This window comes from Canis lupus, chromosome 9 (assembly GCF_011100685.1).
Source record: "Canis lupus familiaris isolate Mischka breed German Shepherd chromosome 9, alternate assembly UU_Cfam_GSD_1.0, whole genome shotgun sequence".
NCBI lineage: Eukaryota > Metazoa > Chordata > Mammalia > Carnivora > Canidae > Canis > Canis lupus.
In genome coordinates this window covers 27712690-27736422 of record NC_049230.1, presented here as the reverse complement: position 1 = coordinate 27736422, position 23733 = coordinate 27712690, and the positions used below count along the sequence as shown (strand labels likewise).

The 23733-nt window shown below is 40.9% G+C and overlaps 1 protein-coding gene across 4 annotated transcripts in view; it reads left to right on the top strand.

The window, feature by feature from the left end:
• CA10 (carbonic anhydrase 10) overlaps positions 1-23733 on the top strand; it is a 474465-nt gene that overhangs the window by 70590 nt on the left and 380142 nt on the right. For all 4 annotated transcript variants that reach the window (XM_038547752.1, XM_038547753.1, XM_038547750.1 and 1 more), the window contains one exon: positions 11626-11700. In XM_038547752.1, the coding sequence (XP_038403680.1) occupies positions 11626-11700 (75 nt within the window). The remainder of the gene's footprint in view (positions 1-11625; positions 11701-23733) is intronic.

Here is a 23733-nt window from a genome sequence, read left to right as displayed (position 1 = left end):
GGGCATCTAAGTAAAGTATGGACATTAGTTAATAATGTTCATTAATTGTGAACAAAGGTATTGAAGGATAGTGATAATAAATGAGACTGTGTAGGAGTATATGTGGGAAGTCTCTATCTTTGTAATTTTTCTATGAAACTAAAACTATTCTAAAATTTATCTCTCTCTCTCTCCATCAAGAGAAAGTAAATAAAGATACAAAGACTAGCACCAGATTACTATTTTTCTCTCCTGTTTCTTCTTTGTGTCCACCCTTAGTGGCCTCTCCCTCTTAAGTTCATCTCAGCTTTTCCTCCTCACTTCAATTTCTGGATATTGAACATCCCAGAGCTCTATTCTCTGTCCCCTTTGGTCTCTTTCTTTACATTTTCACATTCTTCTTGATGATCTCTTCTAAACTCAAGGTTTTAAGTATCATTTATGTGTCAAAGAGTCACAAATATATATGCTGCTTTTTGGCTGTCTCCAGAATTCACATTATATCCAGCCACCTCCTTGGCATCTCCCCATAAATGCTCCTGTACCATCTCAATGGAACTCTTGACTTCACTTCCTGCTCCAAATATACCTTCCCCCCCAGTCCCTTTGTCATCTCAATAACTGTCAGCATTAAGTCACTTAGACCAAAAAAGGTAGGACTTATCTCTGATCTGTGGTCTTTACCTTCCCTCATTCATTCCATCAGCGTGTTCTCTTCACTCTTCCTTTAAATCATATAGTCTCCATCCACTTCTATTTTCACCAACACAATCCTGACTGAAGCCAGTTCTGGACCTTGACCTAAATTGTCAGCCTCATCTTGAGCCTCCCCCTTTCCATGCATCTACTGTTGTTCACCCAGAGTGGCTACTTTGCTGGGTTTTTTTTTTGTGTTTTTTTTTTTTTTAGGATTTTATTTATTTATTCATGAGAGACACACAGAGAGAGGCAGAAGAGACACAGGTGGAAGGAGAGCTCCCAATAGGGAGCCTGCTGCGGTGCTCGATCGCAGGACCCTGGGATCACGACTTGAGCAGAAGGCAGGCGCTCAACCACTGAACCACCCAGGGGCCCCTTTTCTGTTTCTTAAAAAGCCAAGCTCCTTCTTGCCTTTTTAGGGTCTTGAATCCACCTGAAATACTAGTGCTGTTGATCTTCATGAGACCAGATCTTTTTTGTCATTTAAATCTCAGATTAAGTTTTGTAATCCAAAAGGCCATCAACTGTCACACAATCTAAAGTGTCCTTCCACTTTCCTTTTATCTTGTCCTGATCTTTAATTATACTGCAGAATACTTTCTGTACATAATGTACTCTTTCTAGGTGAATTCATTTGCTTGGTTTTGTTTTGGTTTTGTTTTTTTCCATCTCCCTCAAGTAGAATGCAAGTTCTGGGGAAAAAAAGGAATTTCACATGTTCGATGCTTAGAACACTGCCTGTTAGTTTTAGGTACTCAGCAATGTTTGTTGAAATAATGAAAGTGACAAATGAGAAATAGACACTAACATTCTGAAATTCAAGGTTGTAAGGGATCATAGTAGAACTGAAGTGATCAGGAAAAGTTTCTTGAAAGAAGTGGGAATTGGTGAGACTTTGAGAATTGAGTAAGACTAGTCAAGAAGAAGTAGATAAAGGAGTTCCAGGGCCAGGAGGGGCGGGGGGGATAGGGAGGAAGGCTAACTAAAACAAAGGTGTAGAAAGAGTAATAAACATGAACACTTGGGGACAGCAGGTAGAGCAGACGTTTTATAAAGATTATGAAAAATGAGATCAGACTGCATGGCAAATCCAAAAGGCAGAAATTCTAGAACACCAGGCAAATGTACTAAGAATCACCCATGTTAGGAACTTCTCCCTCTTGTTGATTTTTGATTCCAGCTACATTTGAGCTCCTTAACTGCAATCTCATTCTAAGCATTTTAGATGAAAGTCATACAGTCTGTTTCACCACCAATTTTTTTTTTTTTCCTTACTCTCCCAACACACATACAATTTTGACGTCAGCTTGCTTGGGTCTGGCCGAATGTGCAAGGTGATTCTAGCTTATATATACACATTTCCTGTGCTTGAATAGTCAGTTTGTGGTCCAGTTAAGTCAATGCAGTCCTTGACCTGCATTTTCGGTCTAGTTTTTATGGTAAATGGGGGTCACGTAGGGTAGAGGGATAGAAATGAGTCTCACTCCTGCCTCGCAACTTCAAAAATGTAAAGAATGGCACAGATGCAAATACTCTCAGATATGGTATCACCCTCACCCCACCATAGTTTTAAATGAAACACATTGAGCTAAATAAAAGAGTTTCCTGTGGCTTTAATTTCCCCAGGCAGAGTGTCAGCTCCTGGTGCTCTCCCATCTGTCAAGTGAGTGTGGGCCTGTCAACCAACTTGAAAATGCTTTTGTCAACATTCCCACTGACCACAAATACAGGCGTCATACCAACAAGTCTTTGGATGTAAACTAAAATCTCCCAAGGACTGTTTGAGCTGGACTGCAGTTTTGTACAATGTTTGACTTCACTACAGCACTTTTCATGCATCCAGCTCATTGGGGACCTCTTATTGGTGACACTTTGCATAAATCATGGGATTTCAAAAAAAGACACATTCTCTGGCCTCAAGAAAGATAGAGTTTAGTGTGAAAGAATGACATGGAAACAGGTAAGTGTGGGGCACTATCTCAGTGCCAAAATGTGGTATAATGCATAATATCAAACAAAGGTGCATGGAGGAGAGAGAGACCTACCTGATGTATGAAAGTAAAGCATTTGGAGAAGAGAATTATCCCTGGCAGGTCCAGTGGGTGCCATGTAGTGTACCAGGATGGTCATTTACATTTCTTCTGGTGATCTATGCTCTTCTCAAAGTTCCTGTTTCTCATGTAAGGGGTACAATTGGCCATTAAGGGGAAACAGTGAGTGTTGTGGGGATAGGGAAGGTGATACTTTGCCTCCTGCAACCAAAGATAGCAAGACTTTTTTTGCCTTCCGACATTTGTTGTTCTACTGATCCAATAGGCTCAGTGCCTTCTTCCTTATATTACCTCCTTAGGCAGAGAAAAGGAGCTTCTTAAGAAAACTACTGTTCAGGGCTCTTCCTATCCCATTAAAACTAAATAACACAGTAGTAGTACCTGTACTTTAACTGTCTCCCCCCATATGTGGTTCTGTCTTCCCTTATCATAGACCACCTGGCACAGATAACATTATACTGACCAAGTGCTTGGAAGTGCAGTTTTGCAATGTGCATGCTTAAAGTTAGGTGTATTTTGACTGGAGTTTCATTAAGCAATCTCCCTTCCCCTATGGGCTTCCTTTGTGAGACCTCTTCTGTTCCATCTTGTACCACTTCCCTTCCCACCACTCCAGGCCACGCTCAGTTGTTGCTCTTGAGTTTTCTTTTCCATTAGGTCAAGAGACCACTCTAATTTCCACATGGAGATGATCCAAAGTTCTGTTTTCTCTGAACCTAAGGTAATGATAGGGGTAGAAAATAGAGAGGAGAGTTGCAAAAGTTCATCTCAAGATAACGTGAAAAACTTAGCATGTGAAAATATAATCACTTTATCTATGGAAACAGATGAGAATTCTAGGAGTTATCTAAAACATGCTTTATAGAGTGATAGGAAGGGTGATAGGGGTTTTTGGAAGTAGTCAGTTCCTTTATGACTGTTTGAAAAACCCAACGAGAGGGATATAGGCAGTGTTTCTAGGAGACCCCTACAATTTTGGTGGTTTAGCCCAATGAAAATGGTATGATGGGGGCCATATTGATTTTTATGTAGATTCTGGTGACTAATTTCAGGGAGTATGGAAAATATTTAGTATTATATGTGCATTCTGCAGTGCTTCTTGATCAGATGCCATTTACCTGTAATTAGAACTCATCTCTTTCCAAATTCTAATTTTCCTTTTAAAGTTGCACACTTCTAAACATTTGAGTAGGGAAGCAGAACTAGATGACAACAATCATTTGTAGCTCTAAGACAAGGATTCAATACAGTGCAGCCTGCCACAGGCCAAATCCAGCTGTTTGTCTGTGTTTGTAAATACCATTGGCACATAGCCACAGCCATTCATTTAGAAATTGTATATGGCTGCTTTTGTGCTACAATGGCACAGTTGAATAATGGGGACGGGGACAGTCTGGCCTTCAAAGCCTACAATATTTATTATCTGGCCATTTACAGAAAAAGTTTGCTGACTCTTGTTCTAAGACATTATACTTTTTTTTTTAATGGCATCCCTTCTCTGTTCGTCAATTTCCTCCAGTGCCCAAAAGGAGATAGGAGCAATGAATTCTGTGTCTCTTTCCAAATCCTGATATTCTGAGTTTTCTTTTGAAACTCACAAGTTCTCAAACTGCCACAATGAAAAAAGGAGAATAAAATTGAAATATGTTTTTCTTACTATCAAGAGAGGGGCCCTTGCTATGTATATCTCCTCATCTGGCAGTGATGACAACTTTTACTGTCAACACAATTTTTTTGATTAGACACCTGGATTTTTCCCAGGGGCTGGTTGCACGTTAAGTAAAGAAATCTGATCCACAGGCAAAGCACTGCACAAGCTAAGGCTGCTTTCTGTTCAGCTGTCTGCTCTAAGGAATTATCAACCAGCTTTCCATTCACTGGATATCAGATGTAAACAAAAAGACGACTATGGAGGACCTGGCTGGGAAGGTTTAAAATGGAAAGTCAGTACTTCTCCTGGTGCTCTGTTGCAGACAAGCCACTCAGAGTTCCTGTAGCCAAGCTTTAAATGAGGTGCCTTTTCAGTGTGCTGGTCTGTCTTTCCAAATTGCCCAACAGTATGAGGCCTGACTGGATATACAAGGGCATTCGAAAACACATCGTATAAAACACCTTCCTTTTCTTCAAATCTAGGCTGCAGGTATCATATTTTGTAATTGATAGACAGCAACCAGGCCCAGTTCAGGCTGATTGATTTTTGCAGGATGGGTTGGATCCTTCACAAGGCATGTCAGAGAAAGCAAACATAAACTCTGCAGTTCTGTCACTATAACAGACTTTGTTCACATGGTCTGATTGTCTTGCTGCCTGCTAAACTCTTAGGTAATTTAACTTCTGGAATGGATAGGGTAGCTGAAGGATCAATGACTGGACATGAAGAAAACAAGGCGTTTTGCAGGTTTCTGGATGGAGCAGAAGCTTGCAGTGATACTTTTGTCAGTTGCAATACTCAATTATCCAAGGACTTCATTTTCTTCTTTTATTTATTTTATTTGTTTATTTAAAAGATTTCCATTTATTTGGGGATCCCTGGGTGGCGCAGCGGTTTGGTGCCTGCCTTTGGCCCAGGGCGTGATCCTGGAGACCCGGGATCGAATCCCACATCGGGCTCCCGGTGCATGGAGCCTGCTTCTCCCTCTGCCTATGTCTCTGCCTCTCTCTCTTTCTCTCTCTGTGACTATCATAAATAAATAAAAAATTAAAAAAAAGATTTCCATTTATTCATAAAAGACACACAGAGAGAGGCAGAGACACAGGCAGAGGGAGAAGCAGTCTCCATGCAAGAAGCCTGATGCAAGACTCGATCCCGGGACTCCAGGATCATGACCAGAGACAAAGGCAGATGCTCAACCACAGAGCCACCCAGGCATCCCTCTTCCACCTTTTAAATGACATCTCTTAACTCAGTGCTCCATCCAGTCAGACTGATAGGTCTTCTTCATAAGAGGCCTCGGCGTGTATGTGTGTGTGCATGCATGTGTGCACATGCATGGGGGTAGGGTGGGCAGCAGGTGCCTATATGCACAGAGAGGAGAGAGAGAGAGAAATATGAATGTATCTAAAAATCTGAAAACTTAGTCATTTTTATTCAGGATGATATTGGAATTAGTTTTCCCTTTGTGTCATTGTAAGAGCAAACATCTTTGCTTTCTTTTTATTCCTCACTGCTTTTCCTTTGGTGGAAATAATAGTTTCTTGTGTATATTTTCAAATGGCAGGAAAAAGAAAAAATATTGAAATATATAATGCGGTGGCATGAGGACTTCAGATTTATAAGAAATATGCCTTTTGTCTATTTAGATAAAACAGAATCCTCTGATTAGTGTTCAACATGTTTCATCCTCATTTAGCATATATAAATAGTGCTATAAATAATACTGTTAGGTCAGTGACTGTCAAGAGGGGCATTGTGATATTGTTTCATGAAAGATATTGCATTTAGCACCAACTGGGTCGGAGCAGGCAGAGATATGCTCTGCAATATATTTGACACTTTCAAACAGTGATACATTGCTCCATGTCCCAGCAGAGTTCAAGTGAGTGAAAAACTTTTTTTTATATGCGATTATAAACTCCATGTTGCATATGAACACAAAGTATCTCTTACATAGTTTTTATTATATCCTATTCTTCAGCAGTGCAAATTCTGTGTGTATCAAGGGAAGATGGTACTTTATTTTCTTCTGAACTTTGCCAAGAGTTGTTCGGTATTTTGGAAAATCACACCACTGAGAGCAGTGCCACTTGTGGATTGTTGCCTCTCCAATACAGTACAACTGTATTAAATTTTAAAGGTTTGTTTATTTGAGAGAGAGAGAGAGAGGTGGGATGAATGGAAAGGGCAGAGGAAGAGGGAGAGAATCTCAAGCAGACTCCCCACTGAGCATGAGCTTGATTCTAAGACCCTGAGATCATGACCTGAGCCAAAATCAAGAGTCAGAAGCTCAACTGACTGAACCACCCAGGTGCCTCACACCTGTATTATTTGTACCTTTTCAATCAAATATCCAACTTCTTCATTATTCTGGCATATCATAACCAAGTATTTACAAATGGAAATATACAACATTTTATTAAAAATTATGCATTTATCCTTTATATTACAGTTAAGACATTACATTATATTGAGTTTTTGAAATTATGTGCATAAATTAAATCAACAAACTTTTTCTGTTAAGAGCCACATAGGAAATATTTTAAATTTTACAGGCCAATTGGTCTCTGTCACAATTGTTGAACTCTGCCATTGTAGTGAGAAAGCAGCCATAAAGGCAATTTGCAGAGAAGTGGACATGGCTGTGTTTCAGTAAAACTTTATTTATAGACATTGAGATTTCCATTTATAATATAATTTTCACATGTCACAAGATATTTTTTATTTTTTTGACTACTTAAAAATGCAAAGCCATTCTTAGCTCTTGAGCTGTACAAAAATAGTGCCATCTTTGGCTAGTAGATGGCAATTTGCTGATCTCTGTTCTAGTGCATCATGCTCAAACATGCACACTGAAATATATATTATTATGAGTCACATTTCTTTTATTTCTTCTTTAAATTATAGCTAAAGCTATATGTCAGTTGTTTGAAATGGATTTGTGTAAATACTATCAACAAAAATTTTTATAAAACAAGTTGGCAAAGATATTTGATGTCAAAAAGAAATTTTTGAGTGCTGTGAAGGTCCTCACTTGTAATGAGGATATACACATATATACAAATTATATACAAGAGAGTGTGGCTTCTCATTGTGGTTTTAATTTGTATTTCCCTGATGCTGAGTGATGCTGGATACTGTTTCATGTGTCTGTTGGCCATTAGTATGTCTTCTTTGGAGAAATGTCTGTTCATGTCTTTTTCCCATATCTTGATAGGATTTTTTGGGGGGATATTGAGTTTGATAAGCTCTTTATAGATTTTGAATACTAACCCTTTATTGAATAAGACATTTGCAAATATCTTCTCCCATTCTGTAGGTTGCTTTTGTTTTTTCAACTGTTTCCTTTGCCATGCAGGAAGATTTTTATCTTGATGAAGTCTCAATAGTTCATTTTTGCTTTTGTTACCCTTGCCTTTGGAAACGTATCTAGCAAGGAGTTGCTGTGGCCAAGGTCACAAAGGTTGCTGCCTGTATTCTCCTCTAGGATTTTGATGGATTCCTATCTCACATTTAGGTCTTTCATCCATTTTGAGTTAATTTTTGTGTATGGTGTAAGAATATAATCCAATTACATTCTTCTCCATGGGGCTGTCCAATTTTCCCAACACCATTTGCTGAAGAGACTCTTTTTTCTATCGGTTATTCTTTCCTGCTTTGTCAAAGATTAGTTGACTGTAGAGTTGAGGGTCCATTTCTAGGTTCTCTATTCTATTCCATTGATATGTGCCAGTACCATACTGTCTTGATGAGAACAGCTTTCTAATAGAGCTTGAAGTCCAGGATTGTGATGTCATCAGCTTCTGTTTTCTTTTTCAACATTCCTTTGGCTATTCAGGGCCTTTCTAGTTCCATGCAGATTTTAGTATTTGTTCTAGCTCTGTGAAAAATGCTGGTGGCATTTTGATAGGGATTGCATTGAATGTGTAGATTGCTCTAAGTAGCTTAGATATTTTAACTTTATTTTTCTTCCAATCCATGAGCATGAAACATTTTTCCATTTCTTTGTGTCTTCTTCAATTTCTTTCATGAGTGTTCTATAGTTTTCAGAGTGCAGATTTTTTACCTCCTTGGTTAGTTTACTCCTAATTATCTTATGTTTTTTGGTGTAATGAGATACCACCTCACATCAGTCAGAATGGCTAAAGTTAACACGTTGGGAAACAACAAATGCTGGTGAGGGTACAGAGAAAGGGGGACAGTCCTACACTGCTGGTAGGAATGCAAGTTGGTATAGCAACTATACCAACTCTGGAAAACAGTATGGAGTATCCTCAGAAGGTTGAAAATAGAGCTACCCTATGACCCAGCAACTGCACCTCTAGGTATTTACACCAAAGATACAAAAGTAGTGCCCTGAAGGGGCATCTGCACCCCAGTGTTTATAGTAGCAATATCCACAATAGCCAAACTATGGAAAGAACCCAGATATTTATCCACAGATGAATGGATAAAGAAGATGTGGTATATATACACAATGGAATATTAGCCATCAGAAATGAAATCTTACCATTTGCAATGACATGAATGGAATTAAGGGTATTATGCTAAGTGAAATAAGTCAATCAGGAAAAGGCAATTATCATATGATTTCACTCATATGTGGAATTTTTAAAAAGATCTTATTTATTAATTCATGAGAGATACAGAGAGAGGCAGAGAGGCAGAGGGAGAAGCAGGCACCATGCAGGGAGCTCAATATGGGACTCCATCCCAGGCCCCCAGGATCACACCCTGAACTGAAGGCAGGCGCTTAACTGCTAAGCCACCCAGGTGTTCCTCATATGTGGAATTTAAGAAACAAGACAGAGGATCATAGGGGAAGGGAGGGAAAAATAAAATAAGATCAAATCAAAAAGAGGGAGACAAACCATAAGAGAGTGTTAACTGTAGGAAACAAAATGAGGGTTGCTAGAGGGGCTGATAAAGAAAGAAGGCCATATTTATGGTTTAAATTTTTCAAGATAGGCAACAATCCTGATTTGATCAAATTTGGTGAGTTTTAATAAAACTCAGAAATTTGTCTTTGATAAGGCAAATCAATGCTGCCTTATCTCTAATGCAGAGCTATTAAGTGATGTCTACAGTTCAATACTTTTGGGCTTTCAGATATGTGTATCTCCTTTAGACTTGGGACATGCTTCACGTTCAGGAGAGTTAGGCTGAAATTTAGTGAAATATTAGAGTTTATGTTTTGTTTGTAAGATGTACTATCTATGAGTCTATGAGTTTTATATAATTATCATCAAGGTGGGCATTATTAAATGTTTGTTTCAAAAATGGGCCACTCGGTCTGAGTACATTAGGTGAATCTGATCTCATAGATTTCTAAATCTTTGGCATTCCTCTTTTTCTCCTGTGATGACCTCCAATGAGCTGGGAAGGAAGGGGACAGTGTATCATGCAATGTCAAGGCTCGAAGGAAGCATCAGAATTGTTCTGAACCAGAGAAATGTCCTATGTTCACCTACTTGCTAAACTTTCCAAGCAATATAACTCTTTATCTGGTTTCTTAACTTGTCAGGCATAAAGCATTCCTAGCTGATTTCAAATCTCCCTGTTTTTTCCTAGTGCCACAAATAAACTAGAGTCTCTGTTGACTCTTCCACTTGGCTCTCTGGCTGGACAAAACCTCTCCAAGCCTCGGGGCTTTGAGGCCACTTCTCCCTTTGCCTGCTATCCTAGAACAGATGCACTGGCTTTCAACTCAGCTGCCTTTAGGATCTTTCTCAGGGCTGTGGGAATATCTGAGCTCTATCCATTCCACATGGAATTGGGGTAGTGGGTAATCCAGTGTACTTTGACACATCCCAAGCCCTAGATTTGTGCTGGGCAACTTGAAAGGTGATATCCTTCCAGAGCCTTTAAGTAGGTTCTTTGTCCCTATTCTATTTGTTTCTAAAGACCTCGAACCTCTCTGTCATCTCCAGGAGTAAGCTTCCTTTTCACTTGCGCTGTGTCTTTATCACAGAGCTGCAAGCCTCAGCAGCCTTGTCATATCATAGGCAAAAAAACTATCTTCCTTCTACTATGGGAAGACACTTGGAGCTAAGCAATTGAAGCTCATATGGAAGCTAAAGAAATTTAGCAGTTCCTCTCTATGCAAAGCTGTGCTTTCAAACACATTGTCTTGTACCATTCTCTCTAACCTGGAATGACAAATCTGAAGGAGACTGAAAAAGAACAAGATTTAAAGAAAGGAAATGAAAGTCAAGGTTTAACATTTGCTACATACTTGCCCAATTACAGATATGATCGAAATTACCTTATTTTCTTCCAGTGTGACTGACAGCTGAAATACGATGCAGTTCAATAGTGAAGGGATCCACACAAGTTCTGTGCCACCTGTACTTTGGACGTACAGTCACACATAATAGGATCACCTCAAATCACCCACTGACTGTCACAAGGGTCAAAGGTCATGTCAGCATGTGCTCACAGATTCCTATGCTATGTTTCAATTTCTTGAACTTTCCACTTTTTCTCCCTATGATGTCAAAAGCTCTCCCTATGATTATTTATACTCTTGTTTTCATTTTCCTGGGGCCTAAAGAAAGCTGACCAATTGTACCCTTCCCTCTTCTAGCCTAGCCCTTGTAGCAAACCTCCTACCTTCTCTCCATTTCTAAGGGGTTTGTGCACATGTAGAGTTCTTGTCTGGCTTGAGGATGGGATCAGCCTCCTCTCCTCAATCCCAGTGGAGAGGGTGTGTGCTTGGTGTACATGTGCAGGGGCAGGTGCAGAAAAGAAGTCAGAGGTAGAGACAAATGACAGGGAGTTAAATAGGCTTAAATACATAATTACTGTTCCCTCTCCCTTCAATAGAAATCTCCTGAGTGTTTTTTTTATAAAAACGCATTGAGGGATCCCTGGGTGGCGCAGCGGTTTAGCGCCTGCCTTTGGCCCAGGGCGCGATCCTGGAGACCCAGGATCGAATCCCACGTCGGGCTCCCGGTGCATGGAGCCTGCTTCTCCCTCTGCCTGTGTCTCTGCCTCTCTCTCTCTGTGACTATCATAAGTAAATAAAAAAAAAATATATATTAAAAAACGCATTGACAGTATATTTACAGATTAATAATCTATTTGAAAAAAAGGAGAGAGAAGGTTTTGCTATTGCATTTTGTAGGGTGACTTGTAGGTAGAAGAGAATTATTGTATGTATATTCACCATTTTTCTACAACTAGGATATAAGGATTCTCTGCTAGCCTCTCAATGACTCTTCCTTTTTTTTTCTCCTTTAGCTCAACAGAATTCACCAAAAATCCATGAAGGCTGGTGGGCGTATAAGGAGGTGGTCCAGGGAAGCTTTGTTCCAGGTAAATGCACATGGATTCTTGTTCTTTTATTTTTGAGAGAAGAATTTGAATGAAATACATAATGTTATTTCCAGAAGTTTGCATTCACTATATGGAAAGGAGGGTGTGGTAAGGAGCACCAGCATCTCCTGTGCATTGTAGACGTCAAACTTTCTCATCAGGGGGAGGTTTGTTCAAGAGTGGCAATTTAATCAAGACCACCTTTCCCCATGTGAGCCTATACCCAAAGCTGTTCCATCTACAGGTGGCTCTTCCAGGGAGAGGACACCAGAAGGATGGAGCATTAAAGCTCTGTCTGTTGGAATTTGGTTAAACAAGAAAGAACCATCTTTTTTAACATTAATGAAACAGGAAGTCTGGAAAGGCTGACCATGACAATGAGGCTTGCTGGGATGCATGCTGTCACTGATGTCACTTCAGTAGCATCTGTGGTCAGGACTTAGCAGATTGGGCCAAGCATGAGCTAAAAATAACAGGTGGAGTGGATGTTGTCAGCATGGCAGGGGTGGGGCCAGAACTGAAGACGAATTAGAGCCAGAGACTTAGCATGGCTTCAGTTCCAGAGGAAGGCGGAGGGTGGTCCCCCACCACTTTTCACCTCAATCATGGTCCTCATCCTTCTGAAGTGTCAGACTTTAGTAGGGAGAGAGGCAAGAGACAGAGCAAGAATGTAAAGGAGAAGGATGGACAGAAAGGCAGGTGAGGTATTTCGAAGTAGTTTTAACTGCTCAGATGTGGGAGGGTAAGAAATACAGCTCTTGAGAGGAGTCAAGATGGAGTACCCATGTAGGCAGTAAGAACAGAGGGCTCCACGTGTCAGGGGCGATCTTTGTAGTTGGTGGTAGGTGGGCAGAGCAGTGCCCCGGGGTCACCTGGTTCACTCCTGGCAGCTCTCCATCATGTTGTCATTCTTCTGTAGTGTTCATTGCATCAGCTGCACAGAGCTCAGCAAGTTACTAAACCCCTCTGAGTGTCCCTTTCTCAATTGTACTGTGGAACAATTTCCTCCAACAGAAGGAAAGCAGCATGGGGAAAGAGTGGGTGACCCACAAGACTGCCAAATGGCCTCATAAATTGATATTATTAACTGTACAGATTTACTGTGGCACATTTAGTCCTTGGCCCAGTGGGCACAGAAACTGGTCTGATTAGTTCACCCAGAAACGATCAGGTTTCTAATAATAATCTTGTAACAACTTAATTGACACAAGCTATTCTCATGTGGCATGATCGAGATACAGGGCACTTTATCCTCAACAACTGGAGACATCCCTTTCCTTTGGATGGAGTACTTATTGTTTTTCTGAGGAATCTGCTTCTCATATTCAAGATATCTCAGAAATTGCATTTATAATTATATTTTTGTGCATTGTAATTATGAAATTAGAGCAACAAAGGGCATTCCCTCCAGGTTATAATATGTCTTGCTAAACTAATAATATCCTCTGTAGTGACTGAAGTGCTCACGGATAATACTGAATAAGCCCTGCAAAATTTTGCTTTTCTGCCCCACATTTTATTTTTGATGTTTTCCCCTCTGTTGGCACATTCCTTCTTTACAGGTGTTCAAAGCCCACTTTTGATTTGGTTGTTGCTTCTGAGACAGCCATAGGAAAGTTTTATCTTTCCTTTTGTGTGTTGATTTAAAAGAGTTGAACTTTCCCTCATTTCCAGCTTTATATGTATAAAATCTGCTACACGGGAAGCAGTGAGGTACAGAGGTCTGAGTGTGGACTTTGGAGTCAGACAGACCCAGGGTTGAGTCTGGGTTCTGTGGCTTCCTACTGGTCGTTCTGTCAGCAAATTGCCTACCTACCCTCAGATCCTTGGGTGATTCATCTGTTCAAATGGAGATAAGGACCCTGTCAGCCTCATGAGGTTTTGTGAGGATTAAATTATATAATGCAGATAAGGTGCTTATGGTAATGTCTGATGCATGGTGGGAAGACATGTCAGCTGCTCTTTTGGTATAACTGTTATTATTTTATCAATAGCAACGTAACTGGATATTTGATACTTCTCTGCTTGGGAAAAGGCAGAGAGCTGTAAATTGGAAATATAATAATGTAGGTAAAGGTCTCTCATGATGCATAGAACATGGAAGATGCTTCGATTGTAATTGTTCCTTGGATTGATGAGTTCAACTGGTCTCTACACAGTGGCCAACTGAGAAGTAACTCTATCATCCTCTGCACTTAGCTATCCCAAAGCCCTCTGGCTTCCTGGTGAAGAAGACTTGTATCTGATGATTTTGCTTCTTAAACTTTAGAGCACTCCGTCTGTTAAAAAAAAAAAAAAAAAAGATAAGAGCCATGAGCATTTTTGAATTAAGTAATTGGACCTGAGGCTCTAATATCTGACACACTCCAAATGACCTACTTTATCTGAGTTGGTGCTTAGGGCAAACAATGGACCCTTTATTTCTTATTATCATTGCTGAGTATAAGGTTGAGAATGTTCTTTGCTTTGCCACTGGGATTTTTTTTTTCATGTTATGGATGTGTGAAAAAGAAGAGAAATTCATCTGACTGGACTATTTGGACAAATTTTATTGCCCCATAAGTTCTTTGCAAGAGTATCTAGAAATAATTGTCAGTTGGCATAACTGTTGTGAATCTGTGATTTCAACAAAGCTTGTGGTGCGTAGAAATACATGATTTTTTAATGGTAAGCACAAAGTTGATTTAGCACCAGAATAACCCACTTTGGTCAGTTCAGAGCACCTATGGAGTAGCCATTTGATGCTGAGCACCATGCGTGGGGATGTTGGTAAAGAGGTAGCTGATACATGGTTTTTATTCAAGGTGAACCCACAGTCTAAAGAGGAAGATGAGCCATAAACCTATAATTCAGTATAACAAAGGTTCTAGTAGAGTTTATACAATATGTAAAGGAGTCCATAAAGTATTATGATTCTACCTGCGTATTGATTAGCAGACTTTGTTGTTTACCTAATCAAATCTACACTTTCATCCAACCTCATCCCTAACTGTAGCCTGCTTTGCAGGCAGAGTCCCGATTTTATTTATGTCCATCCTCCACACAGGCATGTGCTTATGTGCTCAGAGAAGGAGTCCTTCCCCAGCCCTAGAAAATTAATTTTGATTAATATCCACCCCAATAATGGTTATTTCAATCTGTTTCTTGAGACTTATTCATTTAGACATCATGATGGTTAATTTCATGTGTCAAATTGGCTAGTCCACAGTACCAAGGTATTTGATTAAATTCTATTCTAGATGTTTCTGTGAAGATTTTTTTTTCAAGTAGGTTCCATGTCCAATGTGGAGCCCAAAGCAGTGCCTGAACTAACATCCCTGATATTAAGCCCTGAACTGAGGTGGAATCATGACCTGAGCCAAAGGCAGATGCGTAGCCAACTGAGCCACCCAGGTTGTCCCACTGTGAATGTACTTTTTAGATTTTATTTATTTATTCATGAAAGACACAGAGAGAAAGAGAGAGAGAGAGAGTGGCAGAGATAAAGGCAAAGGGAGAAGCAGGCTCCATGCAGGAAGCCTGATGCGAAACTCCATCCTGGGACTCCGGGATCACGTCCTGAGCCAAAGGCAGATGTTCAATCACTGAGCCACCCAGACATCCCTCAAATTTTTTTAGATGAGATTGCCATTAATAACAGTGGAGCTTAAGTAAAGCAGATTACCCTTCCTAATTAATGTTGGGTGGTATCATCCAATCAGTTGAAGGCCTTGAGAGAAGACTGAGAGGTTCTCCAATGAAGAAGAAATTGTGTTTTCAGAATATTTTGCCCTCAGGCTGCAACATCAGCTCCTCTCTGGGTCTCCAATCTGCCAGTTTACCCTGCAAATTACAGATTTGTCAGTCTCCACAATAAAATGAGCCAGTTCCTTGAAATAAATCTCTCTCTCTTTCTTTCTCTCTACACACACACACACACACACACACACACACACACACACACATTCTATTGGTTCTCTTTCTCTGGAAAACCCTGATTGATTCACCAATATAAACATGAGGCTGGGTAAACAATTCTGTCCACTGTGGGGACAAAAGCTGTACCAAAGATGACAAAACAGAAACTTGGATGAACACAGCTTTTGGATGGCTTACTTAGCATTAAATTAACCATGGAACTGCCTAATTTTCTTAAGTGAGATAACAAGTGTTATCTCATTTTCTTAAGTGACATAACAAACCTCTTATTGTTGGAGCTGTTTTGAGTCAGGTTTTCTGTCACTTGCAGCCCAAAGCATTCTTCCGGATTCTGGATTCTCAAGGGAGGAGGAGAAGGCGGGGAGTATCAGGCCGCACAGCACTGGCAGAGAGGGGTGGAAATGCACCATGGGTGTGGGGAGCATCTATAGGACAGAGCGCACCCTGGGGCTTAGGTGTGAGGAGGCCAGCAGGCCATCAGGGCCAGGTCATGAGACTGTGTTCCATGTTCAAGAGCTTAGACACAATCCTTTTCAAAATAGAGGAATTTTAAGACATCCCTAAGCTCTGGAAAGACACAATCAAATGTGTATTTTAAAAACCAGTTTTGGGGCCACCAGGGTGACTCAGTCGGTTAAGCATCTGCCTTTGGCTCAGGTCATGATCTCAGGGTCCTGGGATTGAGCCCCATGTCGAGTTGAGCTCCCTGCTCAGTGGAGGGTCTGCTTCTCCTTCTCCCTCTGTGCTCTCTCTTTCAAATAAATAAACAAAATCTTTTTTAAAAATAAAAAAAATACAATAAAATAAAAAATAAAAAGCCAGCTATAGCTACAGTAATGGAGATGAACTGCATTTTGATAAGAATATCAGAGGCACAAGGATTCATGAGATGTTTTTTTTTTCTTTTTTTTAATCATCCAGGCAAGAGGTGGCAGGCACTTATACTAAGGCTGTGAAAACCAAAAAACAAAAAAACAAAAAACAAAAAACAAAAAAAACCAAAACCAAAACAAAACAATAACAACAAAAAAAACAAAACCAAAGCAACAAAACAAAAACCCCCAAACCAAAAAACAAACAGAACTCCAAAAGAAAAACCAAAAACTGGGTTAATCATGTTATTGAAAGATTCGTCATGGGGTTTGTTTAGTGACATTTAAAGTATATCTCTCTTTCACACGTGTAGATAACACATTTATCATTTAGCATAAATATACACATTTAACACATTTCGAAAAAATTTGTGCCAAATACTGCCTTTTCACATTCCATTTATCCAAAGCAGTAGGGGAGTCAGGCATTCTCTATAGCGGAGACACTATGCTAGGAGTTGGGGTTTTAAAAAAGAGATGGCCTTTTACTTCTTTCAATCTAGTGGGAGAGACAGTCACTAAAAGTAATAAGTAGCCTCTCACCCACAACACCTGCTTCACATGGCAATGTTTGGAATGGGGAGTTTCTTTTAGTTTTTTCAGACCAGGACATCAGAATTGAGGGGCTTGCTTCCACTTTAAAGCTTTAAGTCATAATACTTGGGATATATATTTTTAGAACTATATGAAACTCTAGAAGAGGTGAAGGACCTCACTTCTATGTCACCACGTCCTAAGGGTTACTCTCAGGTTGCTGAACCTTACCTCTTGAACTCACTCATCCAGCAAGCTCTCTCTGGATACCTGTTTTCAGTATGGCCATATTTGGTCCTTAGTGGGTAAAGACACAAAGGATTTTCCACTGTGGTCTCAAGCTGCTGACGATAGCGAGAGAGACATAGATAATTATCCATTATGTTATAGCATTTCTAGGATTGCCATGAAGGGTGTTTGGAGTTACCCAGCTTGAGAGAGCACAGAGGGCTTCTCAGCTGATGCAATCCTCAGGGGTAACATGTATGATTCTGCGAGGGAAGAAGGGAAGAAATGGCCTTTCAGAAAGGTAAGGGGTTGGGCATAGGCCTGGAGGCTGGGAAGAGAGAGGCTCATTGCACGAGGAGTGCTCTGGAGAGCTAGGGCTGAGGAGGGCAGCAGGAGTCCTGTCACAGGAGGCAGTACCAGCTACCAGGTTAGATTTTACCCTGAATTCATTGGGGTACCAAGGGAGGGATGAATGCTAGTGCAAGATTCAGGATGAGGAAGATGTGAGCTAAGACAGATGCAGAGGGGACTCTGAGGACAGTCTAGCCTCCAGGGACAGGAGCCTTGTCTCCTTTTACCTCTACCCCTCCAGGTCATAACACAAACCTTGGATACATTAGGGACTCCAGATTTGCTAAATCAGCTTGGATCAAAGCAGAGGAATTGTTGCTCCTTGAAGACAGGTGTGAATCATCATCATCAGCAGCAGCAGCATCAAAATAAACACAGCACTAGAAACGGAAGTACAGGCTACAAAGGCATATTGGAAAAACCTGCCATTTCCTACCTGCGTCTCTTTTGCTCCTCATACAGCATATTTCACTTCTGATGCTCTGGCCACCAGATGTGAGGAGCTTTTCTCACCCAGCAAGTAATTCTCCATGATGCCATCTGAGTGTCTTTAACTCAATTCTAACACTTTCTGCCTGGAGACAGCGTCAGATCCCTTGGGTTGAGGGGGCAGTGCTAGAAGCTAGCCCCCACCCCACTTCCGATGCCAGTCACATGGAGTAGATCCCCAGGTTACCCACAACTTCTGTCTGACTTGGCTATAAACCAGAGGTTCCCACAACCCCTTCCAGTTTGAATGATTTGCTAGAGTGGCTCATAGAACTTAGGAAAACACATTTGCCTGTTTATTAAAGGATATGATGATGGATACAGATGAAGAGCTAGATGAAGAAATACATGGGGTGAGGAGCTTTTTTCCCCTGTGGAGTTGGTGGGGGGTACCACCCTCCTACTACAGGCATGTGTTCACCACTCTGGAGGCTCTCCAAACACCCCACTATAGGGATTTTTATGGAGGCTTCCATACATGGGTATGATCAATTATTGACTCTTTTTGGAGCCCCCCTCCTTATTCTGGAAAAATTGGTGGGGGAGGGCCTCAAAATTCCAAGCTTGGTCTTTCTGCTGAATAGCTCCTATCCAGAGGCCATCCAGAAGCCCACCTTGAGTTGCCTCATTAGAACAAGAGATGTTCCTCTCATCACTTAGGGGCATTGGAGGATTTCAGGAGCCCTGTGTGTGAAGGGTTGGCTTAGAGGTGTGTTCCAGGCAACAGAGTGCACCTGCATAAGGCTCAGAGGCATGCATGGGCATGACATGCATAAGAAATAGAACAGAATTCACTGTGGCTGGAGCATAGACTGTCAGAGGCAAAGTGGTTTGAGATTGGAGGCAGTCAGGAGCCTCCACGTGGTTGGACCACACTTCAAGTATTTCGCATGGGGATCCCAGGAACAAGAGGACAGGAGCTGTAAGTTATTTGCTATTCCTCGGAGAACTGGCAAGCACCAAGGGATTATGAAACTGAGTTTCAAACTGAGTGATTAATAAAGGAATTTGAAACTTCATTTCTGATCAGGATGGGATTAGGAGGGATCCCTGGGTGGCGCAGCGGTTTGGCGCCTGCCTTTGGCCCAGGGCGCGATCCTGGAGACCCGGGATCGAATCCCACGTCGGGCTCCCGGTGCATGGAGCCTGCTTCTCCCTCTGCCTCTCTCTCTCTCTCTCTCTGTGTGTGACTATCATAAATAAATAAAGAAAAAAATATTAAAAAAAAAAAAAAAGGATGGGATTAGGAGGCTACTTTGGCCCACTGCACCATCCTCTGGTATGTTTTTCAAAATCAGGGAGAAATGGTTCACATGGGACAATAAATTCTCCCAGGATGCAGTTTCCCACCCCTTCCTTGCTGGGTAGTTTTAAAACCTCCAGATTGTTAGAAGAGGCAGGTAATTGTATCTGTTGACAACTACCTGTGGTTTAGCACTGATACCTAATTACCTGCATTGTTTGAAATGGCCAATTTTCTCTAGTTTAGAAAATCTCCTTTTAGACATTGGTAAGGAATGTGGGCTCTCTTTTCTCTCTGCCTTCCTCCTGGGGAGGGAAGAAGGCTGGATGGTGGGGTGCTTGGTGATGTAGGAAGACCTGCCCGGGGTCATGCATACCCTTTATTCCTCCATATAGTGGATGGTGCTTATATTTGTTTTCTCTTGCTGTATAGCAAATTACTATGCATAACAGCTTAAATAGACACACATTTATTACCTTGCAGTTTCCTTGGGTCAGGAGTTCAGGTACCGCTTAGCTGGGTCCTCTGCTCAGGGTCTTGTAAGTCTGCAAAAGTGTCATTTCCCTTTGCATCTCATCCGGGGCCAACCTTACACAGATTCTGGGTAGAATTCAGTTCTTCAAAATTGTAGAACTGAGGCTCTCAGCTGCCATAGGCTGTCCCTTCTCCATAGTTCACAACATGACTGACTGTTTCAAGGCCAAGAGGAAAATGCCTTTCTTTGAATCTCTTCTCTTCTGGCAAGGTTTGGAGGAGTGTGTTTTAAAGAGAGAATAATATCCCTATTATTAATTCAAAGTCTGCTGATGGACGACCTTATTCACATCTGCAGAATCCCTTCATCTCTCACATACCATGTAACCTAATCACAGGAGTGAAATTCCATCCTACACACAAATCTGATTCATACTCGGTGGGTGTATATATAAGGTGAGAATGTTGGAGGCCATCTTGGAATGTGATCAACCACCTTCATTCCTCTGTGTGGGCATTCCTCTGTGTACTAAGCTGTGCCCCTCATTCCTTCATATGTAGAAAACTATAAAAGGCTGCAAAAGGTGGGGGGGGGGGCACCTGGGTGACTTATTTAGTTAAGTATCTGACTCTTGGTTTCAGCTCAGGTAGTGATCTCTGGGTTGTGGGATAAGCCCTGCATCAGACTCTGCACTCAGTAGGGAGTCTGCTTGAGATTCTCTCTCCCTCTGCCCTTCCTCCCTCAAGTAAATAAATAAATCTTTAGAACAAAAAAAGGCTGCTAAAATGCTCATAAATCAATCTCATTTGAAGATGAAGTGGCCACTGTTCTAGCCTAACATCTTCAAATTGAGAAGTGAGAAATAATGTTTTTTTTTTTTTTATTAGAATTGGTTCTGTTGCCTTTCCATGAAGAGTGTCCTCAGAAGAAAACCAAAGCTAGCTTCCTCCACACTACCTCAGATTTCCCAACCAGTGCTCCTAGATTTATTAAATTCTTTTAACTATTTATTTATTTATTTATTTATTTATTTATTTATTTATGAGAGAGAGAGAAAGAGAGACAAAGACACAGGCAGAGGGAGAAGCAGGCTCCATGCAGGGAGCCCGACTTGGGACTCAATCCTGGGACCCCAGGATCATGCCCTGGGCCAAAGGCAGGCGCTAAACCGCTGAGCCACCCAGGGATCCCCTGCTCCTAGATTTATAACAGATGTCAAGTGTGAGAGAGAGGGAAGGATTTTATCCATGATTCCCAGGTTTCTGGTATGGGCAACTTGCTGGAGGGTGGAAATGGTTCTCCTTTGTGGAGATAGGAAAGAAGCAGTGAGGTGGGTAGGACACAGCGTGTAGAGGCTCCCTGTGGACAACAGCCAGATGCCACCCCAAATTGCTCTTCTAGCCATTTTCTCCCTGCCCTTCTCTCCCTGGCCCTTTTATCCTCTGGCCTCAGACTCTGGCTTCTGATAATTCTTCCCACTCAGACCTTTGTCATTGTGTTTGGTGAGCTTGCCTCCTGGCAGTTGGCTCAGACTCAGTGTTTGCTTTCCACCATCTTCCCAAGCTCCTATTTCACCTTCAGATGACATACTCTATTGACACAAGGCCACAGAGTTTCTCCCATCAGGAATTCACTGCATGATCACGCCAACCCCACTCAGTCTCCCTTTGAAGAGAAGAGGGGCCCACATCCTCTAAACTTACTATCCTCCAGCATCCTTTGATACACCCCACTTGATGAGTGTTATATAAAGTCATTGTATTAGTTTCATGTGGCTGCCATAACAGATTACATGAGTGGTGGCTCAGACAACTCAGATTTATTACAATTCTGAAGGTAGATGTTCTAAAATCAAGCCCCTCCTGATGTCTCACTTTATGGCATTGATTTCTTTGCTATGAAAGTATATGCAAACCTTTTTGTTTGAGTGTAGAATTCATTTTAATTTCTCTAAGGGATAAAACTTGCATTTTACAGAGTCATGTTGCATATTATTTGGTCAAGGGAATAACCCTCTGCTATTGGAGGTAATCAATCCTTGAGCTGGGAGTGGGTGAGGGAGCACACCAGTGCTCTGTGCCTGGACTTTGCTTTTGTCATTACCAATCTTCTTTCTTATTTGGGTCATGGAAGCAGCAAAGAGTAGGGAAAAGTGCTCACTGGTTTGGCTCGTCCACTAACCAAACATATAATCTCAGGCAAGTCATTTAGTATCTCAGGCTCTTGATTTCCTCATGTATAAAATCACTGTGTTGAATTGCATTATTTTCAAAGACTCATTCTGGCTCCAATATTCTCTGAGAGTTTGCTAATGTGATATAAGATTGGTTTGGGAGATACATTTAGCAGCATTAAGAAATAGAATATTGATTTCATTCACAAGATAATTTTATTATGTTCTCAGTATCAGTATTTGGAAATGGAGTCAGTGATGTAAGCGTGTCTCTCTAGATTTCTGATTTCTCATCTCTATGAGAAAGCAAATAGAACTTAATGGATATATTCTTCTCAGTATAGGAGGGTGATGTTACGCTGACTCACCCTCAATTATAAATACTTTTAGTTACATTTTTTTCTCAGAAATTGGGATGTGTATAGATTAATATTTACTCTGAGGCTGAAAGATGCTAGACACTGGGGTTACAAATAAAAATAATGCTCCTGATTTTAAGGAGTTCACAGAGAAGTTTAGAGACAGATGGCAAATCAGAGGTTACAGCTTAGCCTGGTAGGGAATTCAAAACCGGAGTGGAGAGAAAGGAGAAAGTTGCAGTGGGCTCTGCCTTCAGGTCAGAAAAGGCTTTACAGATGAAGATGTCTCTTGATATAGGGTCTTAAAAGACAATAGAAGAATACATCCAGTGGACAAGATGGAAAAAGGGCATTGCTGGTGGATTAAACATAATGGAATCTGACCTACTACTAAGTAACAGATTGTAAACTTCTTACAAGCATTCTTGTAAGCATCTCATGTATGACAGGCCCTATTATGACCATACTTTAGTGCTGTGTCATGAAAAGTACACTGGACTTAGAAGATCATGCTTTATGTCCCACTCCATTGTGTACCAGCTGTGGGATGTTTAGAAATCACCTAACTTCTCAGAGCCTCAGTTTACTCATAAACTAAGGACAATAAAACCTATGTCTCAAATATTTGTATAAAAATAAAATGATAGTAATTGCCCCCTATCTGTAGAGGATGCAAGATACTAGACCCCCCAATGGGTGCTTCAAATGCAGATTGTACTGAACTCTATATACCATCTTTTTTCCTATACATACGTACCTATGATAAAGTTTAACTTACAAATTGGGCACAGTAAGAGATTCATGACAATAGCTAATAATAAAACAGAATAGATCTAATCATGTTATAATAAAAGTTATGTGAATTTGGTCTCTTTTTTCTCAATATCTTACTGTACTGTGTTCATCCTTGTTCTTGTGATGACATGGGATGATAAAATGTATATGTGGTGAGATGAGGTGAGGCATCTCATTCGACATAGGCATGTGACATAGCACTGGACTATTATGACCTTCTGATGATTAGTCGGAAGGTGGATCATCTGCTGTCAGACTGGGATTCACCATATGTAAAGGAAACCATGGATAAGGAAGGACCATTGTCTACGTTAGACCTAGGCATGCCTTCCTTGTAGACCTTGAAAGACTACAAAGGTATTGCTCCTTTTGCTACCATAATTTTACACTGGGCTATTTAAGTTTGCAAGGAAGGGCCCTGCTTGGTTGTACTACTATTCTAAGTTCCTAGTAAAGCCTTCTAATCCAAGAAGGCACACTAAGTCTTTTGAAGGTATGTTAACAATAGCCCACTGTGCAAAAAGAGACAACTTGAACACAAGTACATATACATACTTCACTAGAAAGATAGGTTGCTCCCATCCAATATGCAGTAT